Consider the following 23,320-nt stretch of genomic DNA (forward strand, 5'->3'; position numbering starts at 1 on the left):
TTCAGTATACAGAAAACCTACCACAACTGGAAGCTTTTTATGTGCTGCTTCATACCATCATCCATTACAAAACATAGGCATGATTAAAGCATTATGAGATAGAGCATACAAGATGTCCAGTATGTCAATTAATATGAATGAAGAACTACACTACCTGAGGCATAATCTCTCCCTCAATGGTTATGAATCCAAGACCATCAACAAAATTCTCTTACAGCTCCTGTACTTAACCAATATTTTAAGAATGCAATTATGCTACTGTTACATTACCTCAAGAACATTAGACAAAGTGTACAAAACTTCCACATCATTCCATGAAAAAACCAGGCACTTATGAGCTCCATTGCTCTTGTGGCATTTGCTATGTAGGCTAAACGGGAAGATCCATGTGTCTGAATGTCAAAAAAAAAAAAAAAGAAGAAGACAGCATAAATCAGGTTTGGCATCCCATACAACTACCACAGACTGTCACTTAGTTTGGCAACAAACAAAAATGTCTTATATTGATCATAATTGTTTTACAAGGAAGCCTCTAAAATGCTGTGGATCTCTACACAATTTAGCAAAAATCAAGGCTTAATCTTACACTAAGTTTGGTCTGTGTCTGCTTTTGTTAAAAATCATCTAACTGCTGTAGACCCAGGATACAATACACCCATGGCAGCAGCAACTAGCATTACTCCAACACATATACAGTAATTAGTTTAATGTTTTCATTCTGGCTATTTATTTATATGTATGAATTGTGAAGTGCTAATAATATGGGTAATTAATTGTTTTTAGTCTCTTTTCTATACGACTTTTACTAATACCCCTGATAATGCAACTCTGATGACGAAACTTGTAGAGTTATATTTTATTAAATCTTAAAACAGAAGTTGAATGCTAGGATGGCAAGAAAGGGAACCATGTTTGATTTCCGTGATAATACTAAATTAAAAGAAAATGTGAGTTAGTAATAACTCGTATCAACAGGTCTCAATACCAGAAACTATCTACAGAACTGCTAAACCACAGAAACTTATGCATTCAATTAAAGACTCAAAATTTCTCACCAAATATAAGAAAAAAAAGTATCTCAGATAAATACAATTAGTGGAATATTTTTAATATATATTTCTTCATAATAAAATTCCTGATATGTACATTCAGGTTGTGTATAGGATACTATAACAGTATTATAAAATACTGTTATAGTATCTATAACTACTGTTATAGTAAGTAATATCAAAAATTTTATGTTATTACTTACTCACATCAACAGTTTTCCTTCAATTTATGACTATTAAATTATTTAAGGAATTCACAACGTATATATTCGAATATTAATTAAAAGAAACTTGAATAAATACTTCCTATATTTTGGCAACGTCACATTGCCATCTTCATAGGAACATACAAATATGACACGTTCACCCTTGACCAACTTCTTTATGGAGACTTTTGAAGAGAAAGCCTTAAACTCTGTCCCACAAAAACCCACAGTTTGGCTTTGCTATGTGGATGATGTGTTCGCTATTTGGCCACATTGGCTCATATACACTCCTTCTTAACACACTTAAACAACCAACACTCCTGAATCCTGTTCACCTTGGAAAAAAAAGAGGAAAACAACTGCCTCCCTTTCCTAGACACTCTAATCACGTGCCAGCCTGATGGATCCTTGGTTTTCTCTGTTTATAGAAAACCCACCCATACAGGCAGATACATTCACCAGCATTGCCCCCCCCCCTCACAACAATATTATTAAAACACTATATAACAGGGCAAAATTAATCTGTTCAGATGACAATGCCCTAACCACAGAACTAAACCAGTCCTTAAAACTTTCTTAGCCAATGGCTACAACCCCCACAAAATCCAATAAATATTAAAAAGAGTACCCCCCCCTTTCAATAAAGGTTACACTAAATCTATCACCATTCCCTACATCCAGGGCATCTCTGAAAAAATAACCAAAATCCTTAAAAACTATGACTTGACTTCTTGTTACAAACCATATAAAAAATTGGCATCCTTATCCACTCCACCAAAGACCAACCACTTCCTCTAGACCTACCTGGTGTATATCAGGTCCCTTGCAGCCGTGAACTTTCCTACTTTGGCCAAACAGGCAGGACAGCTGATATCAGAATTTCGGAACACAAACATTACATTCAGTTTCACCAGTACAGCCACTCTGGTCTTGCAGACCATGGTCTGGATACCCACCACAGAATATGTTAGAAGAAAGTCAAAGTAATACACTGCAGCAAGTTTAAGTATGAAAGATCATTCATAGAATCTGCCTCAGCTCTAAAAAATGTTCCAAACCTCAACAAATTTGGGTGCATGAAACTGCCCCAAATTTGGGAGACTTACATCATTAGAACATCAGCCCAACGGCCACCCAATATAGCCCGCTAGGAACAACAATAGTTTCTTATCTTCTGCCTCATTTGCTTTTTGTAGTGCCTGCGTGCACGTGTCATATTTGTATGTTCGCATGAAGATGGCAATGTGACGTTGCTGAAATATAGGAAGTATTTATTAAAGTTTCTTTTAATGAATATTCCAGTATACGTTGTGAATTCCTTAAATAATTTAATAGTCATATTGCCAATGTATAAGCCTTTCTACAAGAATTACTATCCTTCAATTTAGTATTATCTCGGAAATCAAACATGGTTCCCTTTCCTGCCATCCTAGCATTAAACTCCTGTTTTACTAACCTTTACACGTACATTCTGTTTAAGTGACGATACCACCTTCGATTAGCTCTGCTCACATGTTACTGAATGGCAGCAGTGTTTTGATTAACTCTTTCTGATTCCACATAAATTTACAGCCAGTCCTTGACTTATGACATATGCAACTTACAATGGCCATCCCATTAACATGTTCACTGAATATACTCATTCCTGCAACCAGTGTGTTATTGCTATTTTCAGAGAATATTATTCAAGAAATACTTGTGCTCAGGCTATTCTGGGTTAGAAAAACCCCCAGAGACTTTTGAAAGAGCTGTTAAATAAAGACCTTACAGACCTAGATGGATAGAAATTAGCAGAAGAGAGAGAAAAAAGCAGAAAAAATAAATAACAGAACAAGAGGTAGCCAAGTCTGCCAAAAAGTTTACAGTGAAAAAAAATTAGTAGTGCATCTACCTTTTGTTAAAAAGGCAGTTTGGTTATTTGAAGAAATGAATACCAAAATGGAGAAATTTAGCAAAGTAGACAGAATGATGAGAGATGCAATTGCTTACTACAGAGAAATTCATGCAGAAAAGAAAAGGAAACATGCGTGCGAACTAAGTTGGATGTAACGTACAAATTTTTAAAGAAGCCTACTCCTGCTATCATCTCATGCCCTGAAAATGAGCCTAGACCTTCTAGAGATTATGCATATGGCTCCTCTTGTGAATGGGCCAATTAATGAAGCAGCAGCAGCAGCAGCATTGAAGAATTACCATTGCTCCATGTGATGGTAAGCGCACAGAAATACTGCACACTCATGTTTCATTATTTATGATAGTATAATATGTATAGGATTTTTATTTTATGATTTGTATTACTTTGCTATAAACAAAAAATAAAATTATGTAAAAATGTATAGGTCTCTGTTTATAAAATAAACATTATTATCCACATGTTGGGATATAGAGTCCGCAAATTTGTCTCACACGAAGACGAGGTTCAGGCAGAACTGTCTCAAATTGTTACAACACTATCTCAAAACAAATCCTTATTGCCTTTTTGACTTATGATGGGATCATTGGAATGGAACCTGTAGGAAATCAAGGACTGCCTGTATTCTCTCATCCTTTTCCATATCCAATTTGCCATCTTTGCTTAAAATTGTGCATAAATATTTCAAAATTTAACTAAATACTTGAAACATTTGATGCTGTATAGGTAATTCAAAATGCAATTGATATTTTCCATGTTCCTAGCTATTTTCATGCATAGTTTTTTTTTTTTTAACTGTTGCTTTTCATGCCAGATTTGTTATAAGTTATTTGGTTTAGTTGAGGAATCATGAAGACTGGATGTATTTAGGAGTATAATGTTTGCATGAGCCTCCATAGCTCAGTCAGTGTAGACGAAACCCTTTGGTCTGAAGACACCTGGGTTCGATTCCCATCCGTGATGTGAATTTTGAGGTCTTTTCGACTAAAGGTGAATTAACCGGTCTCATACAGAGGTGGATGGTTTTCATTCCTCAAAAAAAGGTAAACCAATCACATGAACACACATGACTATAGTCACAAATACAGCAAGAAGGCAACTACTTTGCTTCCCACCAACCATAAGGTGAAGGGAAGATGCACAATGTTTGCATAAGAGCTCACTTTAGCATCTCCAATTTTGATATCATGAAAATGTTTTATTTAAGAAATAAAGTTCTGTACATGAGCTAATGTGATCTGTATAGACAAATGATGAATAAGTGAATATAGCATGCATCCTTGTCTTACACATGATTTTACATCAAATCATTTTCCTGTACCTTTTTCAATTCTAACTGCTGATGTACACTATCTATTGCTTGATTTAGCATTCTTTTTACGTTATATAATTGTAGTATTTTGAACAGCTTTTTCCTTTGCCCCTTGTCATATGCCTTTTCAGATCCAAACCTGGATACAGATCCTTGTTATATTCTCATGATTTCTCAGCTATTTGTCTTAAATTGAAAATCTGATCCTGACAATCCCTATTTGGATTGAATCTAGTTATTGTTCTTGGATTTTCTCTTCCACAATTTTTCTTAGCTTCTTAAGTATACTTGCATAAATCTTACACGGAACACACTGTAGTGAAATTCCTCTGTAATTTTCACATTCAGTTTTATTTCCTTTTTTTCTATAGATGGTACTATAGGAGTTCAGATCTAATCATCTGGAATTCACACCTCTGACCATGCCTTCTTAATCTGTGGTGCAGCTGCTGTAAAACTTTTATTTGTTTGTTGAATATTATTCCACAAACTTTGAGCATTTGTCGAATATCATTCATCTGCTTTTCTATATTTCAGGTTTTTGGTAGCTCTTTTATACCTCTGTTATATGTACTCCTGTTTTTATGCCACCATTCTGTTACTTTTAGTATATTTATTAATAATGTATATGCAAAAATTCTAAATGGATACTTAAACTTTTTTTAGGTTGACCCTTTCCACACCCTTTTTGGAATTGCAGGCTTGTCTCTCCTAGGAGATACTAGGATAAAGTTGGTAAATCCTGTCTTTTGTATGTCTGATGATATTATAAAACATGTTGGCATCAAAATTCAGTTATTAACACTGTAACTAGGTAATATTTTTTAGGATGTGCACAATTATTTGTACACTTATACATCAAACAACAGCAATGTAAATAAAATCAAAATACATTTTAAATGTTTTATTTAAGAAATAAAGTTCTGTACATGAGCTCATATGTTTCTAGTTGCCACTTTATTACATTTCTTTTATTATAACTAATGTCAGTTATCCTATAAAAACAGTGGGATTTTTTTTTCCCATGCAGTAATATTCATTGGCTACATTTTTTTAAAAACAAAATTTATAATTCTTGAATCTGCCATATGTAGGTTTATTTTTTTTTGTGAATTAACTACTATTTATTTGAAAAGTTAATTGATTTTTTTTCTCATAGTTAATGAAACTAGCTAGAATTATATTTTTATAGTCCTTTCAGCTCGCCATTTTAGTTGTCACATTTGTTGATATAAACAAAAAATTATAATGGTAAAATGCAAACATAAGATTCTTTGAGCATTATTTGAAGTAATATAAATAATCAGTCATTTTACTACTTGTTGATAACATTCAGTGTTATTAAAATTATGTTGTTGGGCAACAGAAATGTTCTCATACTTTTCATAAATGTTACAAACTTCTTAAACTTTTCTAAATACAGTCATACCCCAACTTATGCGAATCCAGAGTTATGTGTTTCTTATATATATGTATTCCGGCACCGGCCGCATTCGCCAGTGTCACACATGCTGTGAACAAGCACTGACGTGTTTCGCACGGTCTCCATTCATACACGATTTTTATAGTCTACAAACCTTGCGATTGTTTAATGTTATGTTCTTGATAAAAATTTTATCACATAAAAAAATAATAATGTCGCCCAAAAGAAGCAAGTCCGATTCTTCTACAGCTAGCAAGAAAAGAAAAACATTCAAAGCGTACTACACATGGTGTTCGTTTGCAAGTCTGAATGAAGCTATGAGGCAAAATGAGCAACTGTCTGTTAAAAAGTTTTGGAAACGGTTTAATGTTTTAGATGCTGTAAGGATTATTGGAGATTCTTGGGGTGTCTCCGATATTGGAGACACCCTTCAGTAGCGAAACCTCAGATCCAGTTTTACCAGAAAAGCACATGACAATTGCAAAATTAACAGAAGGTCTCAGCTTAATTAAGAAAGGCTTACAGACTTTGGAGGACATAGATTCTAATGAGGAACGAATTGTAGCCACAAGGCAAGGAATAAAAAAATCACTGGCTTGCTATGAAGAAATTTTGCATGACAAGAAAAAGACTTATGCTGTCAGATGAATCTATTAGATTTTATGAAACCATCAAAATAACTTTCTTTTTTTTTATGTACGAAAAACTACAATTATGATTATATTTCTTAAAAAAATATAGGTGTTTTTGTAAACCTTTGGTCCCAATTGTATGTTTGTATATATAAATTACATGCAAAATTATACCCCCGAATTACGCGAATTCGACTTACGTGCTTTTTTTGTTGGTCCCACCTAACACGTAACTTCGGGGTATCACTGTATAACTAAATAAAATTCATTCACCTGAATTCTTGAAAATAACAGCTCAAGAAAGTTAAACTGCAAACTCTAGTACAGGCTCTTCTAGTAATATCCTATTAAGCCTACAATATTTTATTTATTTATTAGTTATCTGAAACAGAGCAAGACTCATCATCATCAAATTTCTGACATGTACCCTCAAGCAGTGTACAGGATATTATGATAGTACTAAATGAAGACCTTACATCATTACTAACTTCCTATCAACAATTTTCTTCCAAATCAATCTGTTATCTGTCAAGATTCCAATATTATCAGATCTTATATTTCTGTCTTCTAAGGCACTTTTTTACTGTATCAATCCACCTATATCTTGGTCTATCTTGGTCCTCTAGGTCTTTTTTTCCTGTCAACCTTGCAGAGAACATTTGTTTTGCTAATTCCTCTCCCATTCTGTTTAAGTGACCATACCAACTGAGAGTAGCTCTGCAAATAAATTCCTGGATGCTAACAATGTCAAGTTCTTTCCTAATATCCTCATTTTTAACACGATATTGCCATTGATGCCATCTGTTTACACCCCTAATCTTTCACAGGATTCTCATATGTGTCGTTTTTAGTCTTTGGTCAAGTGTTTTATTTCTAACTCAGCTCTCAGATGCATAAGTTAAAATGGATTTGAACACTGTCTTGTATATAGCTAGTTTAGTGTTTTAACTAATTTCTCTCTTATTCCATATAAATTTACTCAGTTGACTTCCTACCATACCAGCTTTGTTGATTCTGTTGGGGCCATAGGCACAAATAAGTCTCATTGTCCACTTCTCCATTCTGATATTTGCCCACATCACTCTACTTGATATTGTCTGCTATTCAAGATTAGCCTCATGTTTAGTGTTGAATACTATAGCTACTTCTTTTCCCTGATTGTTATTGCCTGAATATAGCATTTTGTATTTACTGCTTAGAAAGATCTCACCAGTTTTTGTCTATGTTTTGTTTCAGTCACCACTATTATGTCAATCTGGTACTTATCCAATTCCTCAGCCAGCTCCATTTCTTTGCCATTCAGGCTTCTTACGTTGAGTACCGATCTTCAACTCTGGTGATGTTGAGTTGGGGTGTGTGTTTCAAGATTTGTTCCAGTAGTTGACTTTTTGCTGTTTGCACTGTTTCCTGGCAAAAACAACGAGCGCCTTGTTTAACCGGGCGATGCCCCAGTCACCATGAAATTCTGTCATGTTGTACCATCATTTTATATTGTTGTTTAAGCCAATAAGAATACAATTTGGTCAGCTAAATTCCCAAATTGCCAGCCCATCCTCATTCATTCAGTATCCAGGTAGATACGTAACAGGGTACGCCATGAGAAAGTGAGGATTGGCCATTAGGTCAGAGCAAGACTGAGTGTAAATTTATCTTTCAGGTTCGATGTATGAAATTGCTGGTATTTTCACCTAAGAAATTTGTAAATTACTGATTCAGGTTATTGAATCTCATGTTCGGTATTCCACAAAAAAAAAAAAAAAAAAAAAAAAAAAAAAAAAAAAAATTATTACATGGGAATCCTCTTCAAGCAATAAAAGTGTAATCTTTTACTGCCTTACTTTGTCACCATGCTCTTACACGAATTTCAAGGATGGCCCCCTTGTTTTTTTCCATCCAGCCATGTATTGAAAATTTCTTCCTTCTGCCCTATAAAACCCCTTTCATAACTTATATGTTTTTATCATATTCCCCTTCTTCAGACCTCCCCATAAGGAGCACTCCATGAGTGACCAAAATGGTGATAGATCATTCATGTCTCATTCCGCACTACTTTCGTATCCCTGAGAAACCCAGGCAACTAAATCTGTACATAGTACATCATCATATCAAAAACATAAAATAGGGATAATAACTTCCTTATCCTTACTTGTCAGTGCATTTCTTAACATCCAAACAACCCTTTAAGTGCTTTGCCCACTTTTGTAGCATGAACTTAAACTGTATTCAGTATCCCTAATTTCATCTATTTCTGGTAGTCCAGCTCCATTGGTATAATAGACGTAATCTTTGATCCCCAAAAGTGCATACCCTTATACTTTGTCACTTTGAGTTGGCAACAGTTGCTCTTTGCTCAAACCTCAGTCTTTTTAAGTAATCCTGTAGTATTTCTACATTACCATTACTAACTGTTGCCCTCTTCATCACTGGCAAACAACTGTATATTCCACTTTCAAATCATTCCCAGTATCAAAAATGTATAAATTTAATAGCAGTGGCTCTGTCCTATCGCTGATTTGACTTCAAATAACTGCTTTCCGCCAACACTCTTATCCATGTCACCAGTTTCATTTCCATCCTCATTTGCTCCAATTTATGTAATAGGGTACTGAGTGATATCTTATAAGGAATAATCTTTTCAACCAAATTGATTGTATTATTGTTAGACAGAAAAATTTATATTGTGTGATTTACTAATTTTAATACTAACCATATTACATTTTCATCTGCAAATATTGAATATTTACTTTTATACAAAATCAGTTTCCTAGAAATTATCTTGAAAATTTTTCATAAATTCTTTATTTTATTTTAGTAAGTAAAAATAATAAATTAAAACTCAAGCATATTGATTTTTGCTCTCAACCTATACTGAATCTTTACTAGATTTTTTAGTTAAGAGAATTTATAAATCTGGAAGTGAATTTTTGATATAAGTGCCAGAAGTTAGTAGTGATCCTTTGTTGGAAAGCCCTGGGTTGTCTAGGGTACAAAGAACACTTTATAAGGGCTTTTCATTTAAATGTGATTAGCAAATCCCATACAGCAATGGCAGTAATTTCCTCCAGAAAAAGTTTATTTACTTAGCTGTAGCAGACCATTAAATTATAAACTTCTTTCTGGTGGAAATTCCTGTCACTACTATATGGGATTAATTTAAAGATTAAAAAAAAAGTTTATTTAGATATAAACAAAAATCACTCATAACAAGATTGTATAAATGTGGAACAAAATTCCACATTTATAAAATGTTATGAGTGATTTTGTTTAAAAAATATACTTTGTTGCTCTTTATTTACATATTTGGAACAACCTTTTTTCCTGTAAATTAAACATGCCAAGAAATTATATTCCTGTTTAATCCTTTATCCAAGTGCAAGAAAACAATGTTTACACTTGAAGTATCTTTATGAGTAGGCTACTTGTATATAGAGGTTAATGACTTCACATCAATTGCCTTAGTATCCCATAATGCAAAGCACACATTCATTGAGATATATATAATGCTATGTATTTCAGAGAAAGGCTATTACTCAGCCTGATTTCAACCTTTGCATAAGTAAAGGGTCTTCTTCAAAAACTAGGTGATCTTATAACTCATAACCCAAATATCTTATATAATCCAAAGGATCTCATAACTCATTACACCCCATTAATCTCAGCAGTGGTTCTGCCAGACAAAACCTGCAGAGGCCTCATCTCCACCCACTGCAGACAAAAATCAACTGCTAAAACAAGCATCATCCTCCACAAGCTGCCAGCCAGAACCATTCATTTCCCAGGGTCCTGATAAAGGCCACATCAGCAGAGGTCATACCATAGGCAGGCATCTAATGGAATGCATTAATCGAGACCACTTCAGAAGATCCCACATCTGTGGAAGGGAGCCAAACCCAGAAAAGATACCAAGGTTGAAATAATGCAGAAGTCATATATCCTCCTTATATACAAAATTGTATTGAAAAGGTGTATCACCTTATTATTAAAATTCTGTGGATTAGAGATAGATGGTAGAAAGCTTTTTTTTAGTTGGTTATGATTTATATTAAACATGCCAAGAAATTAGATTTGTGTTTAATTTATTTTAATAATTAGATGATACATCTTTTCACTACTTGTATATAGGAGATATATGACTTATGCATCACTTCAAACTTGTTTCTCTCTTTCGAGTCTAGCTCCCACTGAAGAAACCTTAGTAAAGGTTGAAACTGGTCTGGTAGTAGCTTTTCCCATAATGCATAGCATTACACACATCTGAAAGGATGTGTATGTGCTTTGCATTATGAGATACTAAGGCAATTGATGCAAAGTCATTAGCCTCTATATACAAGTAGCCTAGTCATACGATCCTAGCAAACTTTTTTTGCTTTCATTTGGATAAAGGATTAAATAAAAATATAATTTCTTACCATGTTTAATTTAAATTATAACCTAGTGAACAAAAACTTTCTAAACCTTTTTTTCTCTCCATAGGAATGTATTTCCAAATATAATTGAGAAATTATGATTCAACATACATGTTTCCAAAATATTAGAAACATCCTCATGTTGAATATAATTGACTAGTAACATGCAACCACATGTAGGAATTGGCTATATAAATAGGTGGTAGATTAACTAAACCTAGGTAATTTTATATTGGTTGGGGGGGGGGATGGTGGTGGTTATAGTGTTGTGATAAACAGAAAACATCCAAGTCAGTGTCCAAGTATACATCTGGAAACATATGATCAATGTGAGAGAGAGAGAGACAGACAGACATTCTGTCCTGAATATAGTATGACAGCAGACAACCATTGATATTATGGCTGTTCAACAAAAGTAAGCAGCAATGATTAAGTCTACCCAATTGGCATTCATACAGTCCTTCCAGTTTCCTCTGAACCCACTGAAAGTATCAGCTGGTCACCACTAAAGTCATCACTTAAAAAACCATCTGTGCATCTACTGAACAACTCTTTTCATCACACATATGCCCCTCTTTGGAACAGCTTTTCCTCCAGCTTTACAGGAAAAACAACAATGGTGTGTACGTGTCTGTAAATATTCTGAACACAAACAAATAATTCATTCATCATGTGTCAAGACAATACTTAAATACATGACAGTTCAAAGATATTTGCAGTTGACAGAAGAAACAGTCGCACATTTTACACTAGGCGGTGTTTAACGTAATTTTTCCTAAAGAATATATCTTATGAGACTATTTTTTATTAATCTCACTGTTTTTTCAACAAATAATGCATTGCCTATTTTGTAAAAATGATTCAGCACCAGTGTTTGTTTGTTTGTGTGTGTGTGTGTGTGTGTGTGTGTGTGTAAATTATTTAAGAGGGAAGGGAAAACAGTTCATAATAAATTCCATATTCAAAGTAACTTTGGAATTGCAATACACTTATAAAAAAGATTTTATCCCTCTTAAGTACTATATCTTACTCTGATCTCATCATTTTGAACTCTACATTCAGATATATATATATATACAGTCATACCCCGAAGTTACGTGGAAGGTGCAACCAACAAAAAGTGCATAAGTCGAATTCACGTAACTCGGGATATAATTTTGCATGTAATTTATATATACAAACATACAAAATATTCGTTAATTGGTACCAAAGGTTTACAAAAACACCTATATTTTTTAAGAAATATAATCATAATTGTAGTTTTTGGTACATAAAAAAAGAAAGTTATTTCAATGGCGATGGTTTCATAAAATCTAATAGATTCATCTGACGGCATAATGTCTTTTTCTTGTCACGCAAAATTTCTTCATAGCAAGCCAATGATTTTTTTATTCCTTGCCTTGTGGCTACAATTCGTTTCTCATTAGAATCTATGTCCTCCAAAATCTGTAAACCTTTCTTTTATGATTGTTCCTACTGTGGATTCCTGTAGATCGAACTTCTTTGCTAGCTCACAAATTTTCATTCCGCCTTCAAAATCCTTAATAATGTTGAGTTTTGTTCCAAAGTCAATGTTTTTCTTTTTTTGCTAGCTGTAGAAGAATCATACTTGCTTTTTTTGGATGACATTATTATTTTTTATGTGATAAAATTTTTATCAAGAACATAACATTAAACAATCACAAGGTTTGTAGACTATAAAAATCGTGTAAGAATGGAGACTGTGCGAAATACATCAGTGCTTGTTCACAGCATGTGCGACACTGGCGAATGCAGCCAGTGCCGGAAAGATACGATTAATGGTGAAGCGGGAAGGGAATACGTACATATAAGAAACTGCATAACTCTGGATTCCCGTAAGTTGGGGGTATGACTGTATTTATATATATTTGTCAGGCATTGGTAACCCATTATTTGTGAAGAAAACAGTACTGTTTAGGTGTACATTCAGCATCTTTACAATCCTTTACAGACAAAGATATCCATAATTTTTAGATGTTCTAAAACTACAATGAATGAAATTTGAGACTAGATTAAATATTTATTGAAAGCGCTTTGTAAAAAAAAAGTAACAATAAGTCATGATATAATGAAAGATCTTACAATGTTAAATGATCATGAAAATGAACATTAAAATCAACTCATAATAAAACAGTGCTTCAGTATCTACAGTGAAATATTGGAAAAATTGCAGTGTATCTACAGTGCAATTCTTAAACATGCAGCTGTAGTCAACTACTATACATAATGGTATTGACTATGCTTCATTTAATCACAGAAATTTTTGGAGTCCTTTTAATAAATCATAAAAAAATCTGTTGCTATCACGTTTGCTTTCACTGTTTGCTTTATTTTCTGAAGCTGTAGGGTCTAAACATCTGCATTCCTCAATGCAATTTGAAGGGAAAGGCTTAACCATAGAATCATGAACTGTTGATGCACAGCAGTCTCCTCCATCCCAGTTGCATTTCTTTTGATTATTATCACCATCACAAAATCCATCTCCCATATATGCCTAAAAGAAAATTTACAGTGCTGTAAGAATCAGTGGATGACAAACTATACATGAGCCTATGGATATAATCATTCTTTCACATCAAAATGTGCATCTGTTGAATATTGCAGTTAATTTGCTTTTGTAATCTATAAATAATTATTCATATTGCTCAAAGTTAAGAAATAAGAGCATGTTTTGTTCTCTATCCATTAAGCTGTTGACATGATTATTTTACGGCATCTCCATGGAGTCTGGAGATTCTTCATGGAAGACAAATCCCATCATACCTCTCCTTGAATCCATTCCACTCATTCACCACTCCACATAAAATATCTGGTACACATACCCCTACTAACTACACTCTTACACAACTAACACAGATGACCCCCCCCCCAGTTCTCTATTTGTCATATATTGAAAATTTTCACTTGCATCAATTTTATAAAACCCTTTAATATCTTAAAAGTTTCTATCATGTCCCCTCTTTTCTGCCTATCAACTAAACTTGTAACTCACAAACCTTCAGTCTCTCCTCATAGGAAGTATTCTACAGACCTGTCACCATCTTGGTCACTCATCTCTGAATCTTTTTGACCACCTCCTGGTTCCCAAGAAACCCAGGTGACCAAATCTGTGTGCATTAGTCAAGATATGGCCTTATAAAGAGGATAATAACTTCCTTATCTTTACTTGTTAACGTGTTTTTCAACGTCCAAGTAATTCGTTGAGCTATTTTTTACCAACTTTTGCAATGTGCTCTCTGAACTTCATCTCCTTGTCCACCAATATCCCCAAGTCCCTAGCCTCATCAATTTCCTGCAAACCAATACCATCAATATGAAACACCATATGCAACCTTTTCAACTTGTAGTGCATAACCGTATATTTTTGCAACATTAAACTGATAATTGTTATCCTTCACCCAAAATGCCAATTTATTTAAATCATAATCCTTCAGGATATCTACATTAAAGAACTAAAAGAGCATCAAGTATGCAAGTGGAATGATGTCAGCACGTTATAGCCGAAATGTGCAAATGTCCATTAGTTACTGCTCATTGTATACATTGACATTCCAATCAAAATTACTGAAGATAAAATTTTTCAGTTACAAATCTTAAATATTTTGATTAATATCTGTTTTCACAAAACAGATTTTTTGTGCAGTTGCATTTCAAATTGTCTCTCTCAAATATATAAAAAAAAAAGCATAAAATGCTAATCCAGTCATCTCATGTTACACATCAATTTACAGAATTCCTCTGCCACTGAAAATAACTGCAGATTCAATGTAACTATCTCTAGCAACTGGGATTTTTCTGATCTCCTATAATCAAAATTGTCTGGTCTTTTGCTAGAGCAATGACATATAGGTGATATAGACAAAATTGGGGAGGGGGGACATTAAAATGATATATTAAGTAATAAAATGGAATCGAGATTTGCACAAGATGTAATATTAGTAATAAATTATTCATTTATGCTGATTTTTCCTCAACTCTATCATCGTTTGGAGCACAAATACATATTTTGGTACTTTAAAAAGAACTAAAAGAGCATCAAGTATGCAAGCAGTATAATGTCAGCACATTATAGACAAAGTTTTTTTTTTTTTTAATCTCAGGATTAGGTTTTAAATGTTTCAGATACCCACTTCCTGTATCCATGAAAGAGGCATAGAATCATTCTTATTTAAGATTCATTCTATGACAAAATGCTTTGTAGTACTCTTTATACAAAGAAACTCCCTATTCTCCAATTTGAAAGAAATACAATAATGTAATGTCATTTGGTTCCACTAGATTGCATAGTCTGTAGATAAGATATGGTCATCTAGGCGGCTGGACTAGTCCACCAACTAATGAACTCTGCATTCTTGCTAAAGGAATGGATTGTGAACTCCATGTTTAGTGTAGAGAAAGGAATCCAGAATCTTCTGTATGAGATAGTAGACAGTATGGAGTTACTCAGTTATCTATGCTAGAAAAACCATAATCCTATAATTTTTTCAAAAAAAGAGTTAAAAACCATCCTATGATTGGCCTCTAACAAGGCAACTGTCATAATGAATATTGTCCATTATTATAAGAAAATTTCCATTGTTAAATGATTATGGCGTCTAGAAAATAATTAATTACTAGCGACCCCTACTAAAACCAAACTAACTCAGTACAATTCTAGATCACATCACTTCTCTAGAACCTAAATACTGGCCTGATTGGCTGAGTTGATAGCATCCATTTTTCAACCACAATGGGTTTGGTTCTCACTCTAGACATGAAGTTTGTGAATGTCTTAAGATGGTAGATCAATTTCATCACCCAATTTTAAATCACCCTCCTGCATATTGGAATCCTTAAGTAGCTTGAAAAAGTTCCATGTTTGCTCTCTTGGACAGTTTTCTGATCATCTAGATCTTAATCTACCTGAAGTACTTCTAATGTACCATAGGTTTACAATTTTTATATATTCACATAAAAGAAACATGCCTTTGTTAAAATCTTCATATGTGCAGTCTCTAAGATCCATAAGACTTGCAAGCCATTACCAGTCGGACACTCTACAGGCATTGTCACATACCAAATGTCAACACCATCATCATTAAATTTGTAATATAGAAGGCAATTATAATTAAAGGGTGATACATGGTGCTGCAATACATGTAAATTACATATGATACTCCTGTTATTCAGTGAAACGCTGAGACCGTACAATTTATGCAAATGACCGCAATGACGTATGCTTTGAAAGAAGCTTCTATAAAAGCAGGTAGCTTCAGAAATGCATCAGTTTATGGCCTGTGAGCAGACAATGTGTTAAAGCATGTCACCATTACCAAAGAATCGCACACTTCTTGTGAAGTTGTTACACCAAAATAACAGCTATGCCTTGGCAGCATTGCAAAAGTTCAGAACATTAAATGGATTAAAAATGAGTCCTATGACTGCAAATGGTTTAAGCAGAATGATCCGGAAATTGAAGACACGGGTTCCTTAGATGTCAAACCTGGCAGACAATGGAGGAAGTGGCCACAGCATTAGAGGAAGAAAAGAATAGCAAATGTCGTAGGAAGCGGCAGCACATTGATTGTACGGTCTTTAGACAAACCCGTAAGCACAGTTCACAAACTCATAAGGCAAATTCTGTGCTGTTATCCATACATGATTTCCCACATTCAGCAATTGCGTAATCCTAACCAAGGTGCACGAGAGACATTTGCCCTGCAGTTTCTTGCTTGGACTGAACTGGACAACAACTGGCTATGGAACATTTTCTGGACTGACAAGGCTCACTTCCATCTGGATGGTACTTTGAATACACAACTGCAAACCCACATGTCATGCAACTTATTCCCTTTCATTCTCCAAAGATCACCATTTGGTGCGGTTTTACAGCGGACTTCATTATTGGGGTCTTTCTTTTTCGAGGAGCTTGGTCCTGCTGGTCTTGTTATCTGTTAATGGCCAACAATATGTATCTATCTTAGCCATAAGTATTATTCGATAAGTACAGTTACAGTACTGTGAATTATTTTCTTTAATGACATTTTCTTTTCTCTAGCTTACTTTATTATAAGAATACAGTATATAATACATACAACATATGTGTTAATCGACTGTTTATGTCATCGGTAAGGCCTCGGTCAACAGTAGGCTATTAGTTAAGTTTTTGGGGAGTCAAAAGTTATACATGGATTTTTGAACAACGCAGGAGGTCAGCACCCCTGACCTCCACGTTGTTCAAGGGTCAACTGTATGTGTGTATATGACAACCCGTTAGATATTTTTTCGCTTAGGAGTACCATGAAAAAATTACTGAAACACTAAGGGCATATGGAACCAAGAAAGTTTGGTGACCTCTGCTCTATGGAATACACTGCTTTCTGTATGGATATGGGGGGGGGAAAGCATTATTTGGATCTGTTACAGTTATACTGCAGAACATACTTCAGTATTACAAGATAGTAATCCATATTAAATCTTACTTCCAGTAAGAATCAGTCTACCCCCTCACTTTTCAAATATGCCAAAATCCAACTTTGTGGGATTTGTAGATACAGTATTACATTATGATCTCATGTATACATGATCTTTGTTCTTACAGATCAGCTGTTTAGAATAATTGAATGCTAAACATTTTTGTTGATAGGGGAAGAGGGGATAGCTATTGTTAACCACTAAAACTGCAGTAACAGACATATTAATTATTCATTTTTGGACTATTCTAGTGTTTGGATTTAATCATCTGATAATACAGCAAATAATGGATGTTTTGATAATTATTTTCCATATTAGGTCAGAGTCTGAAGAGGTCAGATAAATGAAAAGTTGGATATTACTTAAAATGTTTGAAAATCAACTTAAATTGCATTAAAATTTGAAAATCTCCAAGACTAGCTATGCAAAATGCCATATATAATCTATCATTTGAGGGGGGGGGGTGACCATCCTATCCATTTTCCAGACAACAGAAACATATGCAGCATGATGAGCTGATTTGGCTAGGCAGATACATTTTTAGGAGAGATGAGCACAATATAATATTCTATTCAAATCTGCTGAAGCCAAATGGTTCAAATTTTGAACCAAGTACAGTATTTTAAATAATAACCTTATCACATTTTTGTGTTATCTTTTGACGTAATGATAAAAGACAATTTAAAAACAACATATTTCACTTTATATCATACTTACATATTGGCAGTTATAATAGCACTTGATACTTTGTGGATCTGGAGACCATTTTCCATGTTCAGTGCACTCAAGTTTCTGTTTATCAGTTATTATTTCTTTCCCATATTCATCCTTTATCAGAAGTCTTCCATTATATTTGGCACAAAACACTTTGCAAGAACTGCCTAGGCAAAGAGAGAATTACTCCCTTGGTATTTAGAAATACTTAGTAAAATGTGAAACTCTCCGTAAATAACATGAACATTTTTATACTGATAAAAAAGTGATAAATCTTCATAATTAAAAACTGCGATTAGAAAAAAAAAACACATAAGCAATTAACTGAATATCAACATATCTAATTGCTTACTGAAAATAAGTGAAAACACTTGTAATAGATAAAAATCCTCTTCTCTAGTGGGATGACGTCTTTTAAATTACAGGTAAATTAGAAAAAAATTAATATTCATATTAAGTCACTACTATAGTAGTAATTTTGCGATTAACACTTTTGACAGTTTGCTAACTTAATATGAAAATTAATTTTTTGCACTTATAAGTAGCATTTTTTTTTATTCTAGAAAGAAAACCTGTAATAAAAAAAAATAATTTAGTGGAAGAATCAAAAATTTCTGTTCAAATGCAGTTTTAAATTACTGTAGTTGATGGAGACCGATGAGCTCTCTTTCTCCATTGTTTACCAGTATTTACATGACACTGTAAATGAAGTTTTCAAAGTCAGCAGCTTTCAACCCAACAGTTTACTTAAATATATACATGGTTTCTTTGCTATTTAGCTCTGAGTTTCTCTGTTTACGAAACCTAAACTCCTTTAATACCTTATAATAAAATAAGGTTCACCTACTGTTTTTTTTTTTTTTTTTTTTTTTTTTTTTTGTTGTTGTTGTTGTTTTCTTTATAGTACTGAGTTAGTCTCAGATTGTGACTCTGGGATGTTTTCCTCTTGAAGTTAATTTCTCTTTACAAACATAAAACTGACTTTAAATTTAAACACATTTGCTAGTAGTTACATGTACTATAACAATATAAAGTATGAAATGGGTAATTTCTGAGTTTATACTATAGCCAATTTGGACAGAATCAAGTCTCATGGAAGACCAATAATAATAAATTTAAACTGGAGGAAAATAAACAAGGAATAATTGTACCCTTTTTCTTAGCACTTAACCATACCTGAATATAACATCTGGATGATAGCATTACTTAACAGTACAAATTTGAAGACAGAGCACTACTCAATACACTAAAAGTTGCCTCCAAGTTGCTCTTTCTCAAATAGCAACCCTAAATTGTGAAAATATGAACAAAGAAGCAGTGATAAGCTTCTCAATCATGATTTTCAATTTTTCTGATTAAGAATAAGTGTATTCTTAAAATCATGCAAGCAGTAAGAATATGCTTATTAAGGTTTCTTGTTTTATTTATGCATCATTTTTGTTACTTGGAAACATAATTTGCATATTCAACAGAATATGCAAATTGTATAATTATGCCTCATTATATCCTGCCCTACACAGAATTTGAGATTTTTTAATTTACTCTATACAAAAAAAACATTTGAAGCACAAGTGTCTTAATGGTCTTCATACACAAAGAAGTAAACTTTTTGTTTTGATTAAGATTAAATGAATTAAAATGTTGAGTTTGAATGAACATATGAAGGAAAAGAAAATTAAGCATCAAAATAAGAAACAAAGCATGGAATCGAATAAGTCGGTAAGTAAGTAACGAAAATCAGGTAAGTAACGTTTGTAAAAAGGATGTTATTTCCTATGCCGACTATTATAAAACATGCTGATCAACAGGTTATAACTTTGAGCTTTACAGGACCTTAAAAATATGACACAAGTAATTCAAAAACAAAAAAAAGTAAATGCGATCGTAATTGAAGTAGTTACTAACGACTTAACTGATGATAAATTCAGTATGAGAGATGATATGATATGTGGAGTGAGTTTGAGGGAAGATTAGATTTATATAAGAGAGTCTGAATGTGTTTGGTATCAGGAGTCTTGAAAAACTAATAACTGGTATGAGACCTAACACAGAGTCAGGTAAACTAAATTATAATGGGAGGAATGGAAGGAATACGAGTGTAAGAGCAATAATGTTATATAATTGTGCTAATGATGGGTATTATCATGGAAATTATTACAAGGAGAGAACGATTTCGACTTTGTGCTCATCCAGTTCGGACCCATCAAACATCTGCAAAGATGTCTATATGTATAAGGCACAAGAGAAGAATAGCAATCTGAAAGTTGTCCAACTGTGTCATGCAGACTGCAGACAAGAGCTTATTATCTGTACATGAATGCTAGAAGTATCAGAAACAAAGGGGTAGAGTTTGTTGCTTTTGGTCAACAAATGTTGGGACCTCATATTTAAGTATTAAATCTGAGGTCCCAACATTTTGAGGTTGGCTACCAGAATCATACTAACTTGTATCGAGTGTAAAGGGTGCAGTATTTTTAGGAGGTATATAGATAGGAGAGGAGTGTGGCTAATGATATCAAATGACTTGAATCCAGTTAGTGCTGAGAACTATGATTGTAGTACTAGTAACAGTATTTCATGTGGCAGTGAATTTGAAGCCATCTGGTGTGAGGTGAAATCTAACAAGATCAATTATATAGTGGGGTGTTGTTACAGATCTGGTGGATCAGTTGCTAGTGATGAAGAAATGCACCATCAAATAGAGATGATGGGCATGAAAAGAGTAATCATAATGGAAGACTTTAATTATCCGAATATTGATTGGGTAGCAGTAAAATCTCATTTATAGAGTATAAAGTCTCGTTCATAGAGTTTAAAGAGGCATGAAAAGAGTAATCATAATGGGAGACTTTAATTATCCAAATATTGATTGGGTAGCAGTAAAATCTCATTTATTGAGCTGTTGCAAGACAACTTCTTCAAGCAGCATGTGACAGAAGGAACTCGAGGTCAAAAAGTATTAGATTTGATTATAGTGTCAAAGAGTGTGTCAGTTAAAGACTTAACTATTCTGCATCTGGTTGGTGACAGTGATCATGCAGTACTCACTTGGAAAGTGACTAAGTTTATGAATGTTCCATTCAGAAAAGGTTACATGCTGAACTACAAAGCAGGACATTATGACCAACTGAGGAGTATACTGAGTTCAGTGGAATAGTATCAGTTGCTGGATGGGAAGCATTTAAAAAATACTTAAATGATGCAATATCAGAATGTGTCCTGAAAGTTCAAAGAATAATTAAGGTAGGAGTCAAATGGATGTGTAATATTAAGCAAGAGATTCGTATGATGTGGAAGGAATACTGTATGCATAAGGATGTCCGTTATGAAAATTATAAGCAGCAGGCTAGAATAGTCACAACTGTTGTGACTATTCTAGTATGAAAAGAAACTTGCTCTGCAAGCTAAAGACATCCCACAAGAATTCTATCGATATGCTGCAAGTAAAAGAAAGAATGAATATGAAAGAATAACTCTTCTGAACACAGATGGGGTTGAGAGATGCAGAAGAGGTTGTTCAACTAATGAGCGCCCATTTTGCTAAAAGGTATCAACCTGAAGTATGCAATACTGAGTTCACTGCTACCTCTTCACTGAATGAAGAAACTCAGGTATATAAATAGGAGGTATTAGAGCTGCTGCACAAACTGAATAAGAATTCAGCAATAGGGACTGATGGAATATCAGCACAGGTGCTAAAAGAGTGTTCAGTTAAACTGGCTATTCCTTTGACCAGGCTATATAATTTGAGTCTCGGTAGAGAAGATTCCGCAGGAATGGAAAAAATGTATGGTAATCCGACTGCACAAGGGTGGGGTCACCATACATATGATATGTCAAAGAGTCACATATCAACTTCTAGCAGTTGATATGTGACTCTTTGACACTATAATCAAATCTAATACTTTTTGACCTCGAGTTCCTTCTGTCACATACTGCTTGAAGTTGTCTCGCAACAGCTCAATAAATGAGATTTTACTGCTACCCAATCAATATTTGGATAATTAAAGTCTCCCATTATGATTACTCTTTTCATGCCTCTTTAAACTCTATGAACGATTAATTTTGAATAGGCTATAACCCCTAATCGAACCCCATCCTATTGCTGAGCAGGCTGGCTTTAGACCAGGCAAATCCTGCACATCACAAATTCTCAACCTCACTCAATATATAGAAAATGGTTATGAGCAAAAACTAGCCACAGGAGTAGTCTTTGTAGACCTAACTGAAACATATGATACCATAAACCATCTCACACTCAGAAATAAAATATACAGAATAACTAGAGACTATCGCCTTGTCCTCCTGATCCAATCACGCCTGGAAAACAGATGTTTTTATGTGGACTTTGGGGGTAGGAAGAGCCGCTGGCACCACCAAAAAAATGGCCTCCCCCAGAGAAGTGTGTTATCGCCATTACTTTTCAACATCTACGTCAATGATCTCCCCATCTTTCCAGAAACTAGAAATTTTATCTATGCTGATGACCTTGCCATAGCTACTCGGTCAAAAAATTTCAAGTCCATCGAAACTACTCTATCACTTGCCTTAAATAGTCTAACCACATATTATACTAGCAATCAACTAAAACCAAACCCCTTGAAAACCCAGTGGCCTTTTCCACTTTAACAATAAGGAAGCTAAGATTTCTTGGGAAGGCTCTAATATAGAACATTCCTGGAACCCAATCTACCTTGGTGTGACTATCGATCGCACCCTCTCATATAAAACCCACATAGAAAAAACAAAGGCAAAAGTGAATGCAAGAAACAACATACTAAGAAAGCTTACCTTCTCCAAATGGGGTGCTAGGGTCTGCACCCCATTTGGAGGAGGAAGAATAGCAAAGGGCCAAGGCAGATCTTCTACCTTGGCCCTTTGCTATTCTTCTGCTGAATATGTCTGCCCAGTATGGTCCAGATCCTGCCATGCTGAAAAACTTGATCCTGCATTGTATGAAAGCTGCCGCTTAATTATAGGATGCCTGAAACCAACACCACTAAAAGACCTGTATACTTTGGCTGGTGTTGCACCCCTCTTCAATTCGAAGATCTGCATTCTCAGCTAATGAAAGAAGTAGACAAATGAATGATGAACGCCACCCACTGTTCGGCCAGACCGCAGTGCCCCAAAGACTAAGATCCCGACATAGCTTCCTGACAACTGTTGAACCACCTAAAAAACTCCCAGAG

At 34.2% G+C, this 23,320-nt stretch overlaps 2 protein-coding genes across 5 annotated transcripts in view; one reads left to right on the forward strand and one right to left on the reverse strand.

The window, feature by feature from the left end:
* Window positions 1-5,417, forward strand: part of RabGGTb (geranylgeranyl transferase type-2 subunit beta) — a 113,181-nt gene extending 107,764 nt beyond the window's left edge. For all 3 annotated transcript variants that reach the window (XM_090410967.1, XM_090410970.1, XM_090410969.1), the window contains one exon: window positions 5,146-5,417. In XM_090410967.1, coding sequence (XP_090267093.1) covers window positions 5,146-5,289 — 144 coding nt within the window. In that variant the 3' untranslated portion in view covers window positions 5,290-5,417. The remainder of the gene's footprint in view (window positions 1-5,145) is intronic.
* Window positions 5,418-12,967: 7,550 nt separating this feature from the next.
* LOC150094999 (pappalysin-1-like) overlaps window positions 12,968-23,320 on the reverse strand; it is a 171,488-nt gene continuing 161,135 nt past the window's right edge. The window contains exons 17-18 of one of the 2 annotated variants that reach the window (XM_090411011.1): window positions 18,132-18,295; window positions 12,968-13,455 (exon numbers count right to left, since the gene is read on the reverse strand). In XM_090411011.1, the coding sequence (XP_090267137.1) occupies window positions 13,213-13,455; window positions 18,132-18,295 (407 nt within the window). In that variant the 3' untranslated portion in view covers window positions 12,968-13,212. The remainder of the gene's footprint in view (window positions 13,456-18,131; window positions 18,296-23,320) is intronic. The other variant, XR_016550119.1, reaches the window with a different exon arrangement.

This window comes from Typopeltis vanoorti, chromosome 21 (assembly GCF_054136105.1).
Source record: "Typopeltis vanoorti isolate ZY-2024b chromosome 21, IOZ_Tvanoo_1.0, whole genome shotgun sequence".
NCBI lineage: Eukaryota > Metazoa > Arthropoda > Arachnida > Uropygi > Thelyphonidae > Typopeltis > Typopeltis vanoorti.